General features: G+C 52.3%; 2 protein-coding genes across 5 annotated transcripts in view; both read left to right on the top strand.

The window, feature by feature from the left end:
• The first annotated feature begins 366 nt into the window (after window positions 1–366).
• Window positions 367–7,345, top strand: LOC143150488 (glutamyl aminopeptidase). Of its 4 annotated transcripts, none has more exons than XM_076318785.1 (16): window positions 367–531; window positions 1,869–2,092; window positions 2,811–3,228; window positions 3,334–3,481; window positions 3,549–3,819; window positions 3,905–4,075; window positions 4,168–4,265; window positions 4,340–4,474; window positions 4,548–4,846; window positions 4,908–4,993; window positions 5,094–5,221; window positions 5,294–5,503; window positions 5,592–5,668; window positions 5,753–5,901; window positions 5,991–6,123; window positions 6,674–7,345. In XM_076318785.1, the coding sequence occupies exons 2-16, from the start codon at window positions 1,888–1,890 to the stop codon at window positions 7,047–7,049; spliced, it is 2,904 nt and encodes a 967-aa protein (XP_076174900.1). In that variant the 5' UTR covers window positions 367–531; window positions 1,869–1,887; the 3' UTR covers window positions 7,050–7,345. The 4 variants fall into 4 exon arrangements, with proteins under 4 accessions (XP_076174900.1, XP_076174899.1, XP_076174901.1 ...); XM_076318786.1 differs by lacking the exon at window positions 367–531 and adding an exon at window positions 546–1,338; XM_076318784.1 differs by lacking the exon at window positions 367–531 and having other exon boundaries at window positions 544–2,092.
• A 5,513-nt stretch (window positions 7,346–12,858) lies between these two features.
• Window positions 12,859–18,273, top strand: part of LOC143149938 (pyrokinin-1 receptor) — a 14,059-nt gene continuing 8,644 nt past the window's right edge. Inside the window, exons 1-2 of the mRNA XM_076317824.1 lie at window positions 12,859–16,255; window positions 17,331–17,737. Of these exons, the coding sequence (XP_076173939.1) occupies window positions 15,792–16,255; window positions 17,331–17,737 (871 nt within the window). The 5' untranslated portion in view covers window positions 12,859–15,791. The remainder of the gene's footprint in view (window positions 16,256–17,330; window positions 17,738–18,273) is intronic.

The following is an 18,273-nucleotide window of genomic DNA, read 5'->3' as shown; positions in this document are numbered from 1 at the left end:
GTTCCGAAACGTGTCCACGATCCGAGCACGTGCCAATGGAACGAATCGAGTACGCGCGCAACGATCGATTCGCGAGAAGATGATCGACGCAATCCGTTTCTTTCGCCTTTTGTTTGCCTTGGTGACGATTCGCGCGACGGTTCGGTTTGCGTTTCACGGATCCATCCGTTACCATCGTTGACAACGGGAAACGAGAAACCGGGGAAAGACGAACGATCTGCGTCGAAATAATCCGATACCGCGATCCATCGATCTCGTAATCGATAACACGGAGGATGACGGAGTTGCCGGTTTTCCTCGATTCCGCGCCGGCCTAGCGATCGTGTAATTGCGCATCGGTAATTCGGCCCAATTAGTCGAGAATTTGCACGCGGCTCGTCTCCGCGTTACGTCCAATTAAGAACGAGTCCCGACCGGCCGTGCGACCAGCGTGCTTTCGTAGTTTCTATTCGATGATCGAACGAAGAGGAACGAAGAAGAAAGTGACTCGCGAATAATAGAAAAATAAAAAGTCAACGAGAAGATTTAAACGTAAATAGATCGTTCGATCGTTCGTTGGGTTGCTTCGCTTCCGTGTAAACGTTTTCGCATCGAAGGAACGTGTAAATTTCTATCTTCGTATCGTCGACGCGCGAGACGAACGAGAAACGAGAGAACGTGGAGAACGACCGCGTTGTTTCGCGTTGCTCGATGTTTCGTAAATACGGTCTTTGCTGCGTACGAAGTCGTAAACGATACCGAGGTCTGAATGTTCAGATAACGTTCGAAAGCAAATCGTAACGCGATTGAATTCTAATTGGTGTCCCCGAGCCGACGGACGGACGGTGAAACTTCGCTTCCAAGGACGAGACCGGAGAGAAACCGTACGATGGATCGAGTTTTCGCGAGTACGGCCAACGAAACGATCGACGAAGCGTTCGAGTATCACGGGAGCGTTTGTTCGTTCGGGTGAAATCCATCGAATCTCGTCACGCGCGTCGATCGTTCGCTCGCACTTTCGCTGGATCGCGTGCACCGCGATACGGACTTGCGGATTTTTTCCGGCGGAATATCTCGGGGAAATTGCAGCTCGCTATCGTCGAAGAGATTCGATAAACGATCTCGATAGTTTCGAGCAGCCACGGTGGATCAACGCCGGGATTAACGAGGTGACGCGCGCTTTATAAATGGGCCGGAGTTCGCGTCTGACCGGTATATCGATCGTTCGACGTCGCGAGAGAAAGAACCGGAGAAACAATTCGAGAACCGTGGTGATCTCGTTCGGTGTTGACTCCTCGCGGCCTTGCACGCCTCGTCTTAGCCTCGTTACGCGTACGAGACCGTTTCCACGCTCCGAAGGTAAGCGAACGATACTCGTGCGGTGAACTCGACGTTTCGAACGTTTGCGCGACTACGTTGAATCCTGTTTACGGAAGAGGGTCCTTCCCGAGAATCGAAAGTATCTCCGAGTCTCGAACAATATCTCGACAAGCCCGCGCCGCGTTCCAAATTCGCCTTCCAATGTTCGTTTATTTTCTTATCGCGGATCCGTGCGTTGTTGCGAACGACGAGTCGAAGAGACGCGAGTTCAAAATACGAGAGATCGTAGCGACGCTCGGTAAAGGGTACTCGCAACGTTTAAAAGTACTCCTCGATCGAGTAATTGGTAATTATCTCCTCCGTCCGTTTGTCGGATCGCGGCAAGATCTCCGGGGTCGGTTCGAATTTCCCGCCTCGATCTCCCTCCCTCGGTCTCTCGCCATAGTGTTAACCCGAGGGCCGAAGGGTCTCGCGAAAAATGGTCGGGGTTCCGTGCAAGGTTCGCAAGGAAGGAAGGAAGGATGGAAGGAAGGTCCACGTGTTTTTGTTCGTAATTGGATTGTTGTCAGGTATTCGAGGGCGAGCGGAATGGAGGGGAAAGAGGCCGGGCGCAGTTCAGATGGCGCCAGGTGCAGCAGTGTCGCGTTCTCGGTTCTGGAGACTCAATCGTACCGTGGAATGGGACGCGGTTGCTTCACCTGCAGCGTCTGCTCTATTATTAGCCTGATCTGCGTATGCACGCTGTTGGTGATCCTCGTCGATCAGAAAGTCGAAGCCGTCAGTCATCAGTACCGTGAGTCGTTTCTCTCGTCGCATTGCCCGTCGTTCGTTGTCCAGACCGAGTTACGCGATCACGGCAACGAATGGTGGGAAATTTGAAATTGTCTCGGTTGCTCGGAGCGATCGAGCTCTGGAATTGGAAACCGATCTCGCTAGGTCCACCGAAGGTACGGCCGCGACGAACGTGCAACGGGAAATTCTCGAGTAAGTCGCGTTGTAAATTTAACCACCGGCGTCTCGTGAATTCTCTCGGCGTGGTTCGTTCGCGTCAGTGCGCAATTAATTGCGATTCGGTAGACCGGTGGGGGTTCCCTTGCGTCGTATTCGCGCGGAATATCGCTGTAACCGCGATACGGGAACAACGAACGCGAGAGTAAAGGGAAATTCCCGAAATCGAAGGAACGGCGATCCAGCGAACGAAAGGGCAAGATCTCGCGTAGGCGACTACGGCCGATAACCGCTGGCTGGTAAAGTCGCGTACACGCGACAACGGACCTCGGGACGATAAACCTTCCAGGCCTCGTTATTGCTATATTACCCGATGTACCAGCCCCGAATCCCGCGATCGACCAATCGCGGTCCTCGAATCATTCGAACCGGTTCGAGACCGTTATCGGTGTAACGTCGGGCGCTGCTCTCGGATCGTCGTTCCCTTATCGCGGCTACTCGAACGCCTTTATCGTTATTTCTGTCGTCACGCGCCCGATGTCTGGCATACGTTTCGTTTCCAGCTTTCGCCACGATGAACAAGGAACCGACCTCGAACCCGTCCTTTCGTTTACCCAAGGAGGTGAAACCCTTGCACTACGACGTCTACCTGCACCCGGATCTCGCGAACGGCACCTTCCGAGGTAACGTCACTATCCTGATCGACGTTCTCGACAAGAGGAGTCACGTAACGGTCCATCAGAAGGATCTCTGCATCGAGTCCACCAAGCTGAGGACCTACGATCTCGAGGAGAACCACGAGGTAACGATCGAGGATGTCGCGGTGCTGTCCAAGTACGAAATGCTCGCAGTGTCGACCAAGGACGAGCTTCACTCGGGACTCTACGAGTTGATCTTCGAGTTCAGCGGCGCGTTGCAACCCGACAAGATCGTCGGCTTCTATTCGAGCAAGTACAAGGACGAAACCAGGAACGAGATCAGGTGAGTCGACGATCTTTGCCAACGTGGCAGCACCGTGGAGATGCAATACTTTATCGAGTGAAACGCGCTACCTTTTAACGAGGAATTTTCGATTCTCGATCGCAGATACATAGCCACCTCCAAGTTCGAACCGACCTACGCCAGAAGAGCGTTCCCCTGCTTCGACGAACCGTCGTTCAAGGCGGAATTCACGGTGAAGTTGGTTCATCCTACCGGCGACTGTTACAGCGCCTTGTCCAACATGAACGTCGAGGTACACGGATTCGAAACGACCGAGTTCTTGCCGCGTATTTATACAAGTCGTTTGTTGCATATTCCAGAGCACCCAGGTAAATCAACCGTCACCCGGATTAACGACCGTGACGTTCGCGAAGAGCGTGCCAATGTCCACGTATTTGAGTTGCTTCATAGTGAGTGATTTCGTTGCCGTGACCAGTATGGCGAAGGGTCTCTTCGATCGTCGTTTTCCGGTCAGCGTGTACACCACGAGGGCTCAGAAGGAGAAGGGTGTATTCGCCCTCGACATCGGCGTCAAGATCATCGAGTACTACATCGATCTGTTCGACGTCGATTACCCGTTACCGAAGCTCGGTAAGCTCGACGACCGCGAAACGGTTTCCTTCGTCGTCTTGCTATCGTAAACCTGCGTATACATGTTTGGAAATTCGATTCGCAGATATGGCGGCCATTCCCGACTTTGTGTCCGGCGCGATGGAGAACTGGGGACTGGTCACCTACAGAGAGGCGAGGCTGTTGTACGACAACGCGACGAGTTCCGCGGCGAACATGTACGATATCGTGATCGTGGTCGCTCACGAGTTTGCGCACATGTGGTTCGGAAATTTGGGTGAGGAACAAACGGGCATACGTTCGGATCTACGAAATATTCCTTTTGGAACGTTTATCGAGGTCCACGATTAATTTTCTTCCGTTTCTCAGTCACCATGTCCTGGTGGAACGATCTGTGGCTGAACGAGGGCTTCGCTTCCTTCATGGAGTACAAGAGCGCGCACAAAATTCTCCCCGATTGGGGTCTGGTGAGTTTCGCGATCGTTCATACGTCCAACGTTGTCCACGAAAGGAAAACGTTTACCGAAACGCGTACTTTTAGATGGACTTTTTCCTCATCGATCAAATCCACTCCGTGTTCGTGACCGACGCGAAGCTGAGCTCCCATCCCATCGTCCAGAGCGTGAGCAACCCGGACGAAATAACCGCGATCTTCGACCCGATATCCTACAAAAAGGTTCGCGACATCACCGACGATCAAATTCTATTTTCCGCGCGACGAGTTCGCTCAACTTTCGTTCGATCGTTAGGGATCCTCGTTGCTACGAATGATGGAGAACTTCATCGGACACGAGGCTTTCTACGGCGGCATCAGCACCTACTTGAAGAAGTTCATGTACCACAACGCGGAAACCGCCGACCTCTTGAAGATCTTGGAGGATACCACGCCAGCGGATCTGAACGTGACGAAGATCATGGACACGTGGACCAGACAGAAAGGCTACCCCGTGGTGAACGTGAAGAAATCCGGGAACAAGTTCGTGTTGACTCAGAAACGATTCTTGGCCGATCCCGATGCGAAATTCGATCCTTCGAACTCCGAGTACGGGTAAGAGTAGCCAATCGGACCGGCCTAATCGAGATACTAATTACTCTGCTTCGTTTCGAAGTTACAAATGGACCATTCCCGTTACTTATATCACGAGCGCGTCGTCCGAGCCCAAGCTCGCGTGGTTCCACAAGGATGCAAACGATCGTAATTGTCTTTCTTTCTACCACGAATCCGTGGAAATTACCGATTCGGTAATTCGTCTGTTTCTCGGTTTATCGGTAAACGGCTCGTTGGAACTTTGCAGTGACGCTCGAGTTCAACGAGACGGTCGACTGGATCAAGGTGAACGTGGACGAAGTTGGATATTATCGCGTCAACTACGAGCTAACGATGTGGCAGGTGCTCAACGATTGTCTTCGAAACAGCGGCAAGGTGATTTTCGCTCGCACGTTCCCCATTTTTGTTTCCCTCGTCGATCACTCTCGAGTCTCGTTCGATCGGTAGAGATCCCCTCTGTCCGTGGCGGACAGGGCTCATCTTCTGGAGGACGCGTTCAGTCTGGCGGAAGCCGGAGAACTCGATTACGGTGTCGCGATGGACATGACGAAATTCCTTTCCGGGGAGTACCATGCCGTACCGTGGATAGTGGCCGCGTCGAAATTGACAACCATCGATACACTGCTGTCGTTGACCAGTTCGTCTTCGAAATTCAAGGTAAAGCGACGATTCGACCTTCTTTCCGGGCGGTGCTCGCGGTACCTCGATCCTTTCGACGCGTCAACGAGTTGCGTTTCTGTGACAGAAATACGTGAGAGATTTGGTGCACACCGTTCACCATCGCGTGACATGGACCGTTGACAACGACGATCCCATCACTCGGTACGTAAAAAGTTACATCTCGGTGTCGAGCGAGCAAACTGTTTCGTAGAAAATGTTTCTCTTCGAGCGTTGCCTCCTCTACAGGAGACTTCGAATGTCCATTCTCGGTCTGGCTTGCACCATGGGACACTCGGAGACCATCGAGGAACTCGGGACCCTCTTCCAAACGTGGGTAACGGATCCGGCGCATACTCCGTACCATCCCGATGTTCGACAACTTTTTTATCATTACGGTAAATCGTTTGTACCGCGTATACGCGGGAAAGTATTCCTGCTCGTAAAACTGTCCGATCGTGATCGTCCGTCTTTTTCGTTGCTTCAGGAATGTATTATTTCGGCGACGAGAAATCGTGGGACATCATGTTCCAACTGTTCAATCGTGAAACCGATTCGGAGGAGAAGCTCAGATTGATGCGCGGATTGGCTGGAATACGATCCATCTGGATGTTGAACAAGTAAGCGGAACAACCTAGTTTGCGAATCGTCTACTTTTTAAAGAGGCCGGGCAAATCTCGCGGCACAGTTAGCGACATCCGTGGCCAAACGTCCAAGCGCGTAACCAAACGGTTCTCGATTTCACCGCTGGATGTCGCCACCCGTTTCTCTCCGTAGATCTTTTTTTACGTTTCCGTATCCGTCGACTCGAGCTTGCTCGTTCTTTGACTCGCGAAACTGTACACGAACGCGTCGCGAGACACGAATGTTTCGTTTCGCAAAAATTCGCGTTACGCGATCCGAAATAGCCACCTCGTAAAGTATCGATGATTCCGAAGCGACTCCTTGGTTCGAGAACGGTGAACAAAGAAAACGAATCGAATCGTCAAAGTTGGTAAAAAGCGGTAAATTGGAGCTCTTGGCGCCATCTGTCGACGAACAATTCGAAACATTTCTCTACAAACTTGGGCGTTTCGCCGTAGATGGAGACACTCGAACGTATTATCGACTTCTATATTGGAAAAAGAATTAGGAAAGATTTGCGATCCATCGTGCTCTGTTGTTTGTTAGGCTCGTGTTAACGGCCACGGACGAGACTTACGTTCGTTCCCAAGACTTCTTCGGGTGTTTGTCGGCCATTTCCGGAAATCCTGTGGGCACCGCGGTGGTCTGGGACTGGGTGCGCTCGAACTGGAAGTTCCTCGTGAACAGATACACCTTGAACGATCGAAACCTCGGAGCCCTGATACCCGAGATCACCAAGACCTTCGCGACGAAAACGAAGCTGAACGAGATGGAGGCGTTTTTCGCGAAATATCCGGACGCGGGGGCTGGCGCGATGAATCGCGCCAAAGCTCTGGAAACCGTCTCGAACAACATCAAGTGGCACCGTCAAAACAACGCGAGCCTGCAGAGCTGGTTGACCGATCGCGCGACCATCGATTGAACGACAGATGCGAGCCATCCTGTGCGTCGTCGACGTTTCGCGCCAAAGAAGATTCTTCACGGTGGAAACGCGAAACCGTCGCAGGACCACCGAACGAACACGGATCGTTTGACTCTCGCGACGCGACGTTAATTTCGTAGCTCGCTCGCTTCGCGAGAGAAAGAGAAACGAACGGGCATCCGCATACTTGCGCGCCCGCAACGAATCTTTTACTTTTTCTCTGTGTTTCTTTTGTACGTCTTTCACGGAGCTTTGTAATTTCTTGGAGAAATAAAAGGTTACCGAGCAAAACGAAACAGTCTCGACGGAAGCGTACGTCCATCGACTCGAGCGCATCGCGAGACAATCAAGCGGAGGAATTGAGTCACCGCAATTGTTCGTCCCCTGTGGACAATTGGATCGAGTTCTCCGTATCGGAGAATCGCGTATTCGCGACGAGGAACGACGAGAAACGAGTCTCGTCTCGTCTCGGTGTCCCTGGTTTCGTAGAATCGCGCGGCGGCTCCCGTTTCCCGCTCTCCTATCCCGATGAAACGCGAATCGATTATGAAAAATCGAGAAACGAGTACGATAATTTCGATTCGAAGGGAACGGTGTACACCTTGTCCGGATCGTACGTAATTGCTCGTAGAGTTGTATTCGCGCGTGGTCGATTGCCCCGTTAGTCCGATCGGAGACTCGGGCGTAATCCGCCAATTGATCCGTCATTGACGGAAACGACCCTCGTAAATATCTCGATCGAGCAAACGTAGGCCGAAATTAAGTCTCCGCGAATATCGGCCCTACTTCTCGGAATGGCTCCGGTGAAAAATTACTTTCGATTCGATCGCGTTTCGGACGATCGATAACTCAAACGGACTTAATACGGTAAATGGTGGGCTAGGGAAAGAAAAAATTGAATCACCCCGGCCAGGCAATAGCGGTGCTCCCCTATCGGGCGGCTAATTTTATAGGCTCGCTCGGTTCGCTCCCCTAATCTTGCTAATTCTTGGTCCCGCGGTGCTCTTTTCGATAATTTCGTCGAAACGTTTCGGCTCGTTCGACCGGGGGGGGGGAACGTTGTTCGTTCCGGCGACGTCGCGAAATAACCTTTCCCGTTATCTTTCACCTTATCTCGGTGCTACCTTTTATCGGTTTCGTTACCTGCGAACCGCCCCGAACGATACCGAGATTTCGGAGAAATCCAGACCGGCGAAAGGGTTTGCTCGAATACTCCCTCCGTCCCTCTCGAGGCGTCGTCCTCGCGGAACGTTCCAACCGCGGTAAAACGAAGCCTCGTTCGGCTGAATTATCGGTAGCGTATCGGGTAGCGGTGAGTCAACAGATAGGAAAGCTCTCGCAAAATATTTTCCACCTTTTTATCTCCTCGTTCCGTGTAAACGTTTTACGAAGATCCGGATTAAATTTATCGTCTCCTCGGGAGCAGATTTTCATCGTTAACCTTTTACCGCGCGGTTATCCGGAATCCGGGCACTGGTTCGCTCGAAGAAATTCTTACGGGTGAAACGTGCCCGGATCGACAGGTTGGAGAGGTTCCGACGAAACTTATCGAGCGACAAGAGATACACTCGTCCGGTCCGCGTGGAAGAAAAGTATCGCCAACGATTTTCGAAACGTTCGTCTCGGGAACGAAGAACTCGAATCTCGAGACGGCCCGGCGAGCTCCGACGAAACTTTTTTTTATTTTAATTTTACGTTCTCGTCTCGAGACCCGATTCGATCTCGAGCAACGACGACCACCTCCGGTGGTTCTCCGGTTACCCCGTCGATCCACGTTCGCGCAAACGTTTCCGATAAATCTTCCAGGAGAATTCGGTCTCGCGTAAAAACCTTCGACGAAGCTTTTCTCCGTGTTCTGGAACGAGAACGATCGGAATCGACGTCGATTTTACCCGTAATTTCGCGCGAACGTGCGCGCGCGCGCGCGAGTAAACCGAAACGGTACTCGGGGTTGCCCTCGCGAACGAGCGAGGAAGGAAATCGAAACGACGGGAAACCTGGCATTATTTATGGCTAACGAGCTTCGAACGAAACTACTTTTCCCGGCGACGATAATTCACGCCCCGATAAACAGTCGCCGCTGTAACGATGATGCAAAGATTACGTTCCGAGTTTAGACGCGGGCAATCTGCCAGTTATAATGCACCCGAGCGATCTTCGTGTTTTGTCAAAGTCACGAACGGCTCTCTCGCGAATCGCGAATCGCGAATCGCGAATCGATATCGCGTATACGGTTCAACGTGGTCGCCGAGACCGTAATTGAACGAATGCTCGAAACATTTTAATTCGAGCATAATTTATCGCTCGTTCACCTTGAGTAGCGTTTAATTACCATATTCGTCGACAACGGGCCGAACGAAATCGCAGCTGGAACGAAGAAACACCGTTTCGAAATTCGCGTCTCGGAAAGGTGAGGAGGAGTTCGAAGGAGGAATTTTTATCGACGACGAGCGAGAACCTCTTGAATAAATCATACGATTTGTCGCGTTTATCGGGGGTCGTAGCGACCGATTCGCGCGCGTAGTCGCCAAGCTGATCGCGGGCTCGTTTGAATCGTTGCGCGGAAAAACGGTGATGTACGAGCGCCTCGTCGAGGAAAGATATTCCTTGGCGGGGATTCGACGACGCGAGCTCGAAGATGGCAAATATTTTTACCACGGGCCAGCTCGACGCGAGGAATTACATTTCGCATCGGACGCGAACCAAGATACACGCGCGAGGAAATCCTCGAAATACGCGTTCTCCTCTCGTTTACCTGCGAGAGATTCCTTCGATCCTCGAGGAACGAATCGAAATTGCAAAGCGGAGAGTAAAAGTGCGGCTCGCGTTGCGCAAGTTACACGAGCGCGTCGGAATTATACAAGCCCGAAGTTTCGTTCGCGTTGAAAATGTTCGTCGCGCGGACTATTTATCGAAGCGTTCAACGTACACCGCAGAGTAATTACCCGTTCTCGCGGGTTGGCCGGATTAATCGGTGAAAATCCAGCGGCTCGATCCGTACTCGTCGTTGGCCCGGACGTTTTCGTTCGGCCCCGGTATTTTCAATGCGGCATTAATTATTCAACGATTCCGGCGACTCGCGCATTCCGTGCGCCGCGGACAAACAAATTCACGTCGCCGTCGTCGTCGTCGTCGTCGTCGTCGTCGTCGTCGTCGATCGATTTCGATGCGAAAAGGAACCGAGCCGAACTCCCCTCGCGCGATCGAAATAGACCTCGGTTACGTTAATTGCGGTTCCGCGAGTTTCCTTTATTTCGACGATACGGTCATTGACGCGCCAATTGGCGAACGCGTGCTCCGAGTGGACCGATTCTCGAACAATTCGGTAGGACAATTGTGCGAGATAACGTTGCCCGTGCAACGTTATTTCGCTCGAACAACGCACGCGGGTAATAATTATTCCTCGTTCGCGGTATCGGTGGGCCGGCGAGCAAAAGTTTAAAATAAATTTATGGGAACGATTCCGATGCATATCTGCCACGGCAGAAACACGACGCTCGTAACGAAACGGAACTGGAAATTGCCACGGGTATCCCGATTCGTGCAATTATCGAAGCAACCGAGCCGATCCACCGAGAAAAACATCTCGAGCCGAAAAAGGATAAGAGGCACTTGCATTCGGGAAACTCGACGAAGGATCACCGACGAGGGTTCGCGTGTACTCGGCCCGAAGGGTCCGATATAAAAGTCGTTTCGTCGAACCTTTGTCCCAATGTTGCCAAAATATCGCGCAAAATGCCAATTCGTATTCAACGTACTTCGCAAGGGAGAGCGACTCCTCCTACGCGAGTCGAACCGGTGTCGTTTTACCAAACGACGGAGCATCTTCCGAGTCGAAGAGTTCGCAAACCTACCACCGATATTCTTATATCCGAGCTCTAACGAGTAAATTGAAAACGAAACCGATTCGACGCTGTTTGCCTTCTTTTTACGCGTAGGAACAACGCGTTCCCCTCAAAGATTCGAGACTATCGCCACTGCCACGGTCGATACTACTAGGTGTACCACCATCGTTATTATTACTCCTGTCGCTCTTTCAAATAATACGCGACTAGAACTAATAATTTATTATTCCAACGATCGTGTTTACCCTTCTCGAGATGTTTGTTTCCAAGGAAACAAACATGTTTCGATGAAGGAACGGATACTTAAAGTTATTGGAATTTAGTCTCGGTCTTGGTTATTTTCCCATCGCTTCTCCCTGGGATCGTTGATATCGATCCCGCGGAAATTCTTGGAAATGACATCGCGATTCTAAGAATCCGCCGTTTGGTGCCACCTTCTCGGCTATCGCGTTCTCCCCGTACCGAAGTTACGAGTTCGAAAATCCAGAAATTTTCACAGGAAACGTATCGATATCGTATTGTGCGTTAATTTCGTTCAAACGATAACACACTGGATCGATAACGAGGCAATTTTTAGAGGCATCTTTCGTTCCCGGCCAATTACTTATCCGCGTTATCGATCGCTTTTTTATTCGCTATTAATAAACACGAATCGAAACGATAATAGTCACGGTCGACAATTATTTACCGGTTATCGATAATATTTCGTAACGCACAGAGCGTACCGTAAACGGAATATAAATTTATTTAACTTAATTTGCATCGTCCATCGAGCAACTGTGTCGCAAAAATTCGTCCGTTTCGCTTATCTCGAAATTTATTGCCTGTTTTTCCGATCAAGTTCCTCGGTCTCGAAGACTTTGATCGGCTTCCAGAACGAGACGAGGTTCGAAAAATGAGTCGTACGTGGAAAATCTTCCCCGAAATAGGACATTTCCCGATTCGGATGCTCCTCGGTGTCTTTTTCAGACGCGGAGAAGGAAACCTCGCTGCATTTCTGCACGAAGAACTCTCGTTAATTGCGCGTAATCGAGCGTACGGAACGATCCGAGAGAAACGAATCCAATTAACGATCGCTAATGAGACATTGTTCGATACCGGAGCCTTTGAAATGGTAATTCGAGATTGATAACGCGTACTCGATCGACGAGAGAAGAGCGTACAGGAGTGTACGCGTATTCGACGAGAACGTAGGTTTCGTTGACAAAATCGACTCGCTGCGATACGTTTGAACGCGCGACTGGTGCAGCCAGCACCATGGCCGACGATAAAGTTTACCAATTCGATCTTACGTTTCCACGTATGTTGCGCATTAACGTCACCTCGCCTTAACATCCATCCTCCGTACCGTATAATTTTACACTCCGGAATAAAAGCATCGTCGTCCGTTCTCCTTTGCATCACGGTTGTTCGACGTACGCGACGACGAGACTGGATGCACCGAGCGCAACAGGTGACGTTCAACGGAAATTAAAATCAACGTCCAAGAGAGCCATGGAACTTGTTTTATTTCCTCTTTTTGTCGCCGACGTAATTCCACGAACGAAAGGAAATCGATGCGATATCTAACCGTCCGGCGTTAACGCAACGCGTATGCAACCAAACGGGGGAAAAAGCCATCCGCGGACGATCGCCTCTGGCTGATAAGTCACGGTCTTAAAAGGAAACGAGGCCATTGGGAGCGAGTGTTTTCCATGCAACAGGTGAAGTGTTCTTTTCTCGGTGTTTTCGTTTACCCTTTCCCCGCGCGAGGGAAAAAATTCACCGCGAAACAATTCGGATAACGGTTTCGAGCAGCTTTCGCGAAATTTTCCAAACGTTCTACCTCGTGCGCGCCAAGATCGACCAGAGAGTAACGTTCCGGTGCTCGATCCTAAATTTCGATCGTAAAAATTTTATTACGAATTCCGGGTAAAGGTTTCACCGGTAGATCGGGAGAGCAGAGGCGAAGTGGCGATCGCGATCGTTCACGAGGATTGTTCTTCTCGGACTCGGTTCCGTGGCTCGGTAAGATTATCGAACGGAGCGGAGGGCCGGGGTCGAGGACGCAGGTGCAAAAGGCGGCGTTTTGTCGCGAGGACTGGCTAACGCGGCGATGGTTCTTTCAAATTCGCGGCTCCGGTCCTCCTCCGCGCTCACAACGCGCTCGGTTCTCGTGGACGGCGGTCGAGATCGTCTCGCGCGAAACGCGTTCGAAAATTACCGTGCACGGTGCTTCGTCGCGCGGATCGACCGCGTGCCGGCTCCAGCTTCTTCAAACGTTTCGCGAACAGTGTCTCTCCCTTTCTGCCGAAAGTACCGGGCGATCTGGGTATCGTTCGGCAGAGGTCCGCTCGTACGCGCGCGATACGGTTTCCATTTCGTTCGTCGCGCGCCACGAATCGCGCCTAAGGTGAAACGTACTTTCTCCGTTCTCCGTTTCCCGGAACTTGAACTCGGAGGTCCGGAACGTCCGTGGAGACGATCCATCGATAGACACGAGCCACGGTTTTCTCGAGTCAGCGAGTGTTTTTCGGCGTTCCGTTCGACCCGGCCCGGATCCCGACCGATCGCGATAATTAACGCCACGGTTGGCAACGTGGCCGCGATAACGCGACGCGCGGTTGTTCCGATTCGTTTGGAGGAGACGCGACGGAAATAGCGACAAGTGTTAACGTTCACGAAACAACGTTGATTACGAAATCATCGCGATCGACGACGACGACACCTATAAATCCGAGGGTTTGGTCGCGCGCGAACCGACTCGGCCCTCGAAATAGCGCCGGGAATACGGTGACGCGCGCGAATTAATCCGCGACCCGTTCCAGCGTCGATTAATCGCAAACGTGCAGCGTACGGGCACGCGCTCGCTCCTCCGGCGAGTCGGTTCGATGGATCATCGAAGGATGTTCAGTCGCGAGCGAACCACGGGCTGATCGCGTCGACCGTGGGAGAAGGAAACCGTTTACTCCGAAACTCGAACATCGCGGACGAATCGAACCGGTAAACGAGAAGAGCTTCTGAACCGGCCGATCGAGACCGTCGATAGAAGAATATCTCTCTTATCGGGATAAATCGAACAACTCGACGAGAAATTCGCGTGAACGGTGCGATCGAAAGTGTCGATTGTTTCATGGATCGTCGAAGAAGGTTCGTTGCCACGGCCCGATCGTCTCCAGAGGGAAAGAGAACCGAGATCACGGGAATCGGCCGGTAGAGAACATCGAAAGTGACGATAAACACTCGGACTCGATGGACGATCGGAGAACCCTTGGAAACGCGCGGCAACGATTGAACGGGGTGCTCGCGAAGGATCCTCGTCGCGGATGAAAGGAACATCGACCAAGGTAACGATAATCGAGTGATCGTTTACGAACACGGTGAATCGATCGGTGTGGAAAATTTGCGAATTTGAGACTCCGTTCCGAAATGTCGAGCGGCCGGCTCCCAGACCGGACGAACGATCGTGAACTTTATTCGGAACCGAATCGACGCGTATACGAATAATAAAGTGGAATCGGTCGTTGCGTCGTACGACGCAAATTGATACGATATCCGTATCGGGAGAAGCAGTTGTAGCAACAAATTAACCACCGCGCGGGGGAGAACCGCCGAAACGCGCGTTCGGATTACTTTCCAGACGGTTTTAATATACGTTCGCGATCGAGCCCGATAAATAATCGAAGAAAGTCATGCGGCGCTCGGGTCGAGGATTCAACACCGAATCGTTGCTGCGCGAAGGGCAAAGGTCGGGCTCGAAATGGAATAAACGGAACGGCGTGCTCGTTGCGATACACGATAAAAGTTGATATTAGCGAAACGACGAATTGCGGCGACAACATTGGAGTTAATCGACTTAATCGAGCCCCTCGTCGGGAGCCCGTCAACACGTTCCGAGGCGTCTCTCGACGCGAGGCGATCGACGGCTGCCTTTCGTCGATCGTGGGTGCGCCAAGGAGAACGATTTCGATCGAAGCGGGATCGAATTGAATTTTCGATTCGCGCGATACACCGAGAAATCGAGTCCCGCGCCGGAGCGTACCATTCGATATCCCGGGACAACGATTAGTCGATCCGATAAATAAACGGAACGATAATAATAAATCGATTATCCCGAACGGTTGTCCAAAGCTTGGTCGAGCATCAATTGGCGCAACGAATACGAGGATTGAATAACAATAATATCGTCCAACGATCGCACGATCGTGCAACCGATCCGAGAAAGGAACCCGGACGCGAATAGTTCGATTCGACCGAAACTTGTGCGTATCGATCGCTCCGAAGGAGAAAAGGGTTCGAAGATCCATCCTCGTGGTTGGATCGCGTCGCACCGCGAACGTGGTCGAAGAAACGACGATCTTTCGTTGATACGTCCCACGGGAGAGGATCGTCCCGCCGGCGAAGACACGATCGTTCGCGGACACCTCGGTGTTTCCTACTAATTTCGAGATTTCCGAACGAGCGGATCGTTTAGCGAAGATCGTCGGTGTTCCGAGATACCGTCGCCGACGGATGGACCACCCGAGGAAGGAATCGCCCGGTTACTTTGTAACGTCTCGCGTTCTAAGACGCGGCGCGGTCGAGGTTCGATCGATCCACCCGCGCGCGACTGCCGTCTCAAATTGCTCGGAATAGACGGAATCGTCGAGGAGGAGGAGAAGGAGGAGGAGGCGGAGGAGGAGGGAACGCGAGGAACGTCGCGCGAGTGTCGTCGACGACTCGTCGTATCCTCGAAAATGACGGTCGTCGAATTCGTCCGTAACTGCCGAGGAACTCCAGACCGTTGGGAATAAGTTTCGGGTCTGGCCAGGGACCGAGCGTCTCGCGACGCGAAGGGACTAACGATGCTGTAAATCCAAGCGCGGTTGATCCTCGTTGCGATTCGCCCTCGAGCCACCGTTGCAGTCCGATCCCGAAGATGATCTCGAGCGGCTCGAACGGGTCGAGAGACACCCTGGAAGCGACGATCGCCGGAGCATCGTTCGCGGGACACGACCGACCGGTTGCCGAATTCGAGAACCACTCGATCGTCGCGTTTCTGCAGCAGGAGGACTCCTCGACGCGACGGGACCCCCTCTACATCGTGTTGCCGATCACGGTGGTCTACGCGGTGATCTTCTTCACCGGGGTGATCGGGAACGTGTCCACGTGCGTGGTGATCGCGCGTAACAAGTCCATGCACACCGCCACCAATTACTACCTGTTCAGTCTGGCCGTCTCCGATCTGCTGTTGCTGATATCGGGCCTGCCGCCGGAGATGTACTACATATGGTCCCATTTCCCGTACGTGTTCGGCGAGGCGTTCTGCATTATTCAGAGCTTCGCCGCGGAGACGTCCGCGAACGCCACCGTGCTGACCATCACCGCGTTCACCGTCGAGAGGTATGTACCAACGACTTTGAATTACCGTAACCGGAACAACGCCGAGCGGTTCCTGGACGGAGAGTAATGGCTCCCGAGGATCTCGAGAACGGCACGGGACGTTCGAAAGGGGAGAACCGTCGGGACGGGACGGGTTGTTTTCCAAGCCCGCGTTCCTCTCTCGAAACCGTCGCGTCTGATCGATGATAGCTATCCGATTATCCTCGTATAACGGCAATTCCCACGCGGAGAGTTTGCAATCTACGGTAGAAGGGACTGATTTCTCTCGGAAAAATAAGCTCGCGTTCGCGAATCGATCCCTTCGAGGATAATTCGGTCGTCTCCCGTTCGATCTTCTTCGAGCGGGATCGCATCGTCGAGGAGAGATAGAAACGATGCTCGAAACGGTACTTCGAGTGGAAGGTCGAAGGTGTCGAGCAGCCTGGCGAACTTCGATCGAGTACGCTCTCGAGGAGGGTCTTTCCTTCGCCGTAGAAGGCAACTTGTCGTACATCGCGGCCGCGTTGAACACGGTACGTACGGCGGTGCCGCGCGATTCTCGTTGCGATTCGAGCCACGACCGAGAAACGAGAAATCGTTACGGTTACCGCGACCCGTAGATGCGACGATTTATCGCACGATAAATCCGTGCATCGGATACAACGCGATTTACGATCCACGAACTCCCGTGGAAATTATCCTACGAAAAATCTGTCGCGTCGGTCGGTCGGTGGAGTCGAACGTTTTTCCGCGTCTCGACGAGTACAGACCGAAATATTTTCGTCCGAAAGCATCGAGCAACAGAGGTGTACGGTTACGCGTGGTCTCCTCGTCGCGCGTAGGTTTCCAGAGCTGTCGGAAGTAACCCTTCCCGTTTGACGCGAACGAAGCTGGTGCTCTCTCGCATCGCTCGGTTCCTTTTAGTCCCGAGAGCACGGCATCGATCTTGCGCAAGATTCGTGGAATTGTCGTTCCGTGTGCAACGTAAGCCTCGAAACGAAGCTTTCTCCCGAAAGGAGAATCCGTTCGCTTTTCCTCTCTCGCCGGATTTCGATCGGTTCGTCCAACTCGAAGGAAATTCGAAAACTTCTTTCAGATACGTCGCGATCTGTCACCCTATCATCTCCCACACGATGTCGAAGTTGTCACGGGCGGTAAAGTTCGTGGTCGTGATTTGGCTGCTGGCGCTGTGCCTGGCGGTGCCCCAGGCGATACAGTTCGGCATCGTTTACGAATACAGCAACGGTTCAGCGATCCTGGACAGCGCGAGGTGCTCGATGAAGTGGACCATCGTCGAGCACGCGTTCGAGATATCGACCATGCTCTTCTTCGTCGTCCCCATGACGATCATCACGGTCCTGTACATCCTGATCGCGATCCAACTGAGGAAATCGAGACTGCTCACCGCCGCTGTCAACAGGAACCACTTGCCGGCGGGATCGAATCACTGCGATAGCGTTCGAGGGAAGAGCGCCGGACAGAAAAATGTGATCCGCATGCTCGGTGAGAGAAACTACCGCTTTCGATCCTATTCTTTATCGGCTCGCCGGAGGAGCCGGGATCCGCCTTTCGATCGAACCCGCGCGAGAAAAGAAATTCAAATTTCGCGGAGCAGTCCCCTGGCATTGTCGAAACGACTCCCGAACGTCCTCTTTCTCCCGTACCGCTCGTCGCGATCCTCTTCTCTTCCCGAGTCGTGTACCCATTGTATACGGAACGCGATAACGCGTTGTTCATTCGTGCCCGCATCGCTCGATAATCCAGACCCGCGCGAAACGACGAATCCTTGAAAGCCAAGGACGAAAATAAAACATATTTGCCAAGTAGAAGAGAACGAAAAATATTCGGAACGAATCCGCTGTTCGTTTCGCGCGCGAATAATTAACAAAGATTCTGTCTCCCGATCTCTCGATTCATCTGGAAGAGCCTCTTCGAAACCGGTTCGATGACGCTGAGCGCTAATTGGTCGCCGATGAATCGTCGATTAGCGGAGGATAGCGAAGAAACAACGAAAAAATCCACGCGAAATTCTTTTCGGT

Source organism: Ptiloglossa arizonensis, chromosome 8 (assembly GCF_051014685.1).
Source record: "Ptiloglossa arizonensis isolate GNS036 chromosome 8, iyPtiAriz1_principal, whole genome shotgun sequence".
In the NCBI taxonomy this organism is placed as follows: Eukaryota; Metazoa; Arthropoda; class Insecta; order Hymenoptera; family Colletidae; genus Ptiloglossa; species Ptiloglossa arizonensis.
The sequence above is the reverse complement of the archived record's forward strand: the minus strand, read 5'-3'. Positions and strand labels throughout refer to the sequence as shown.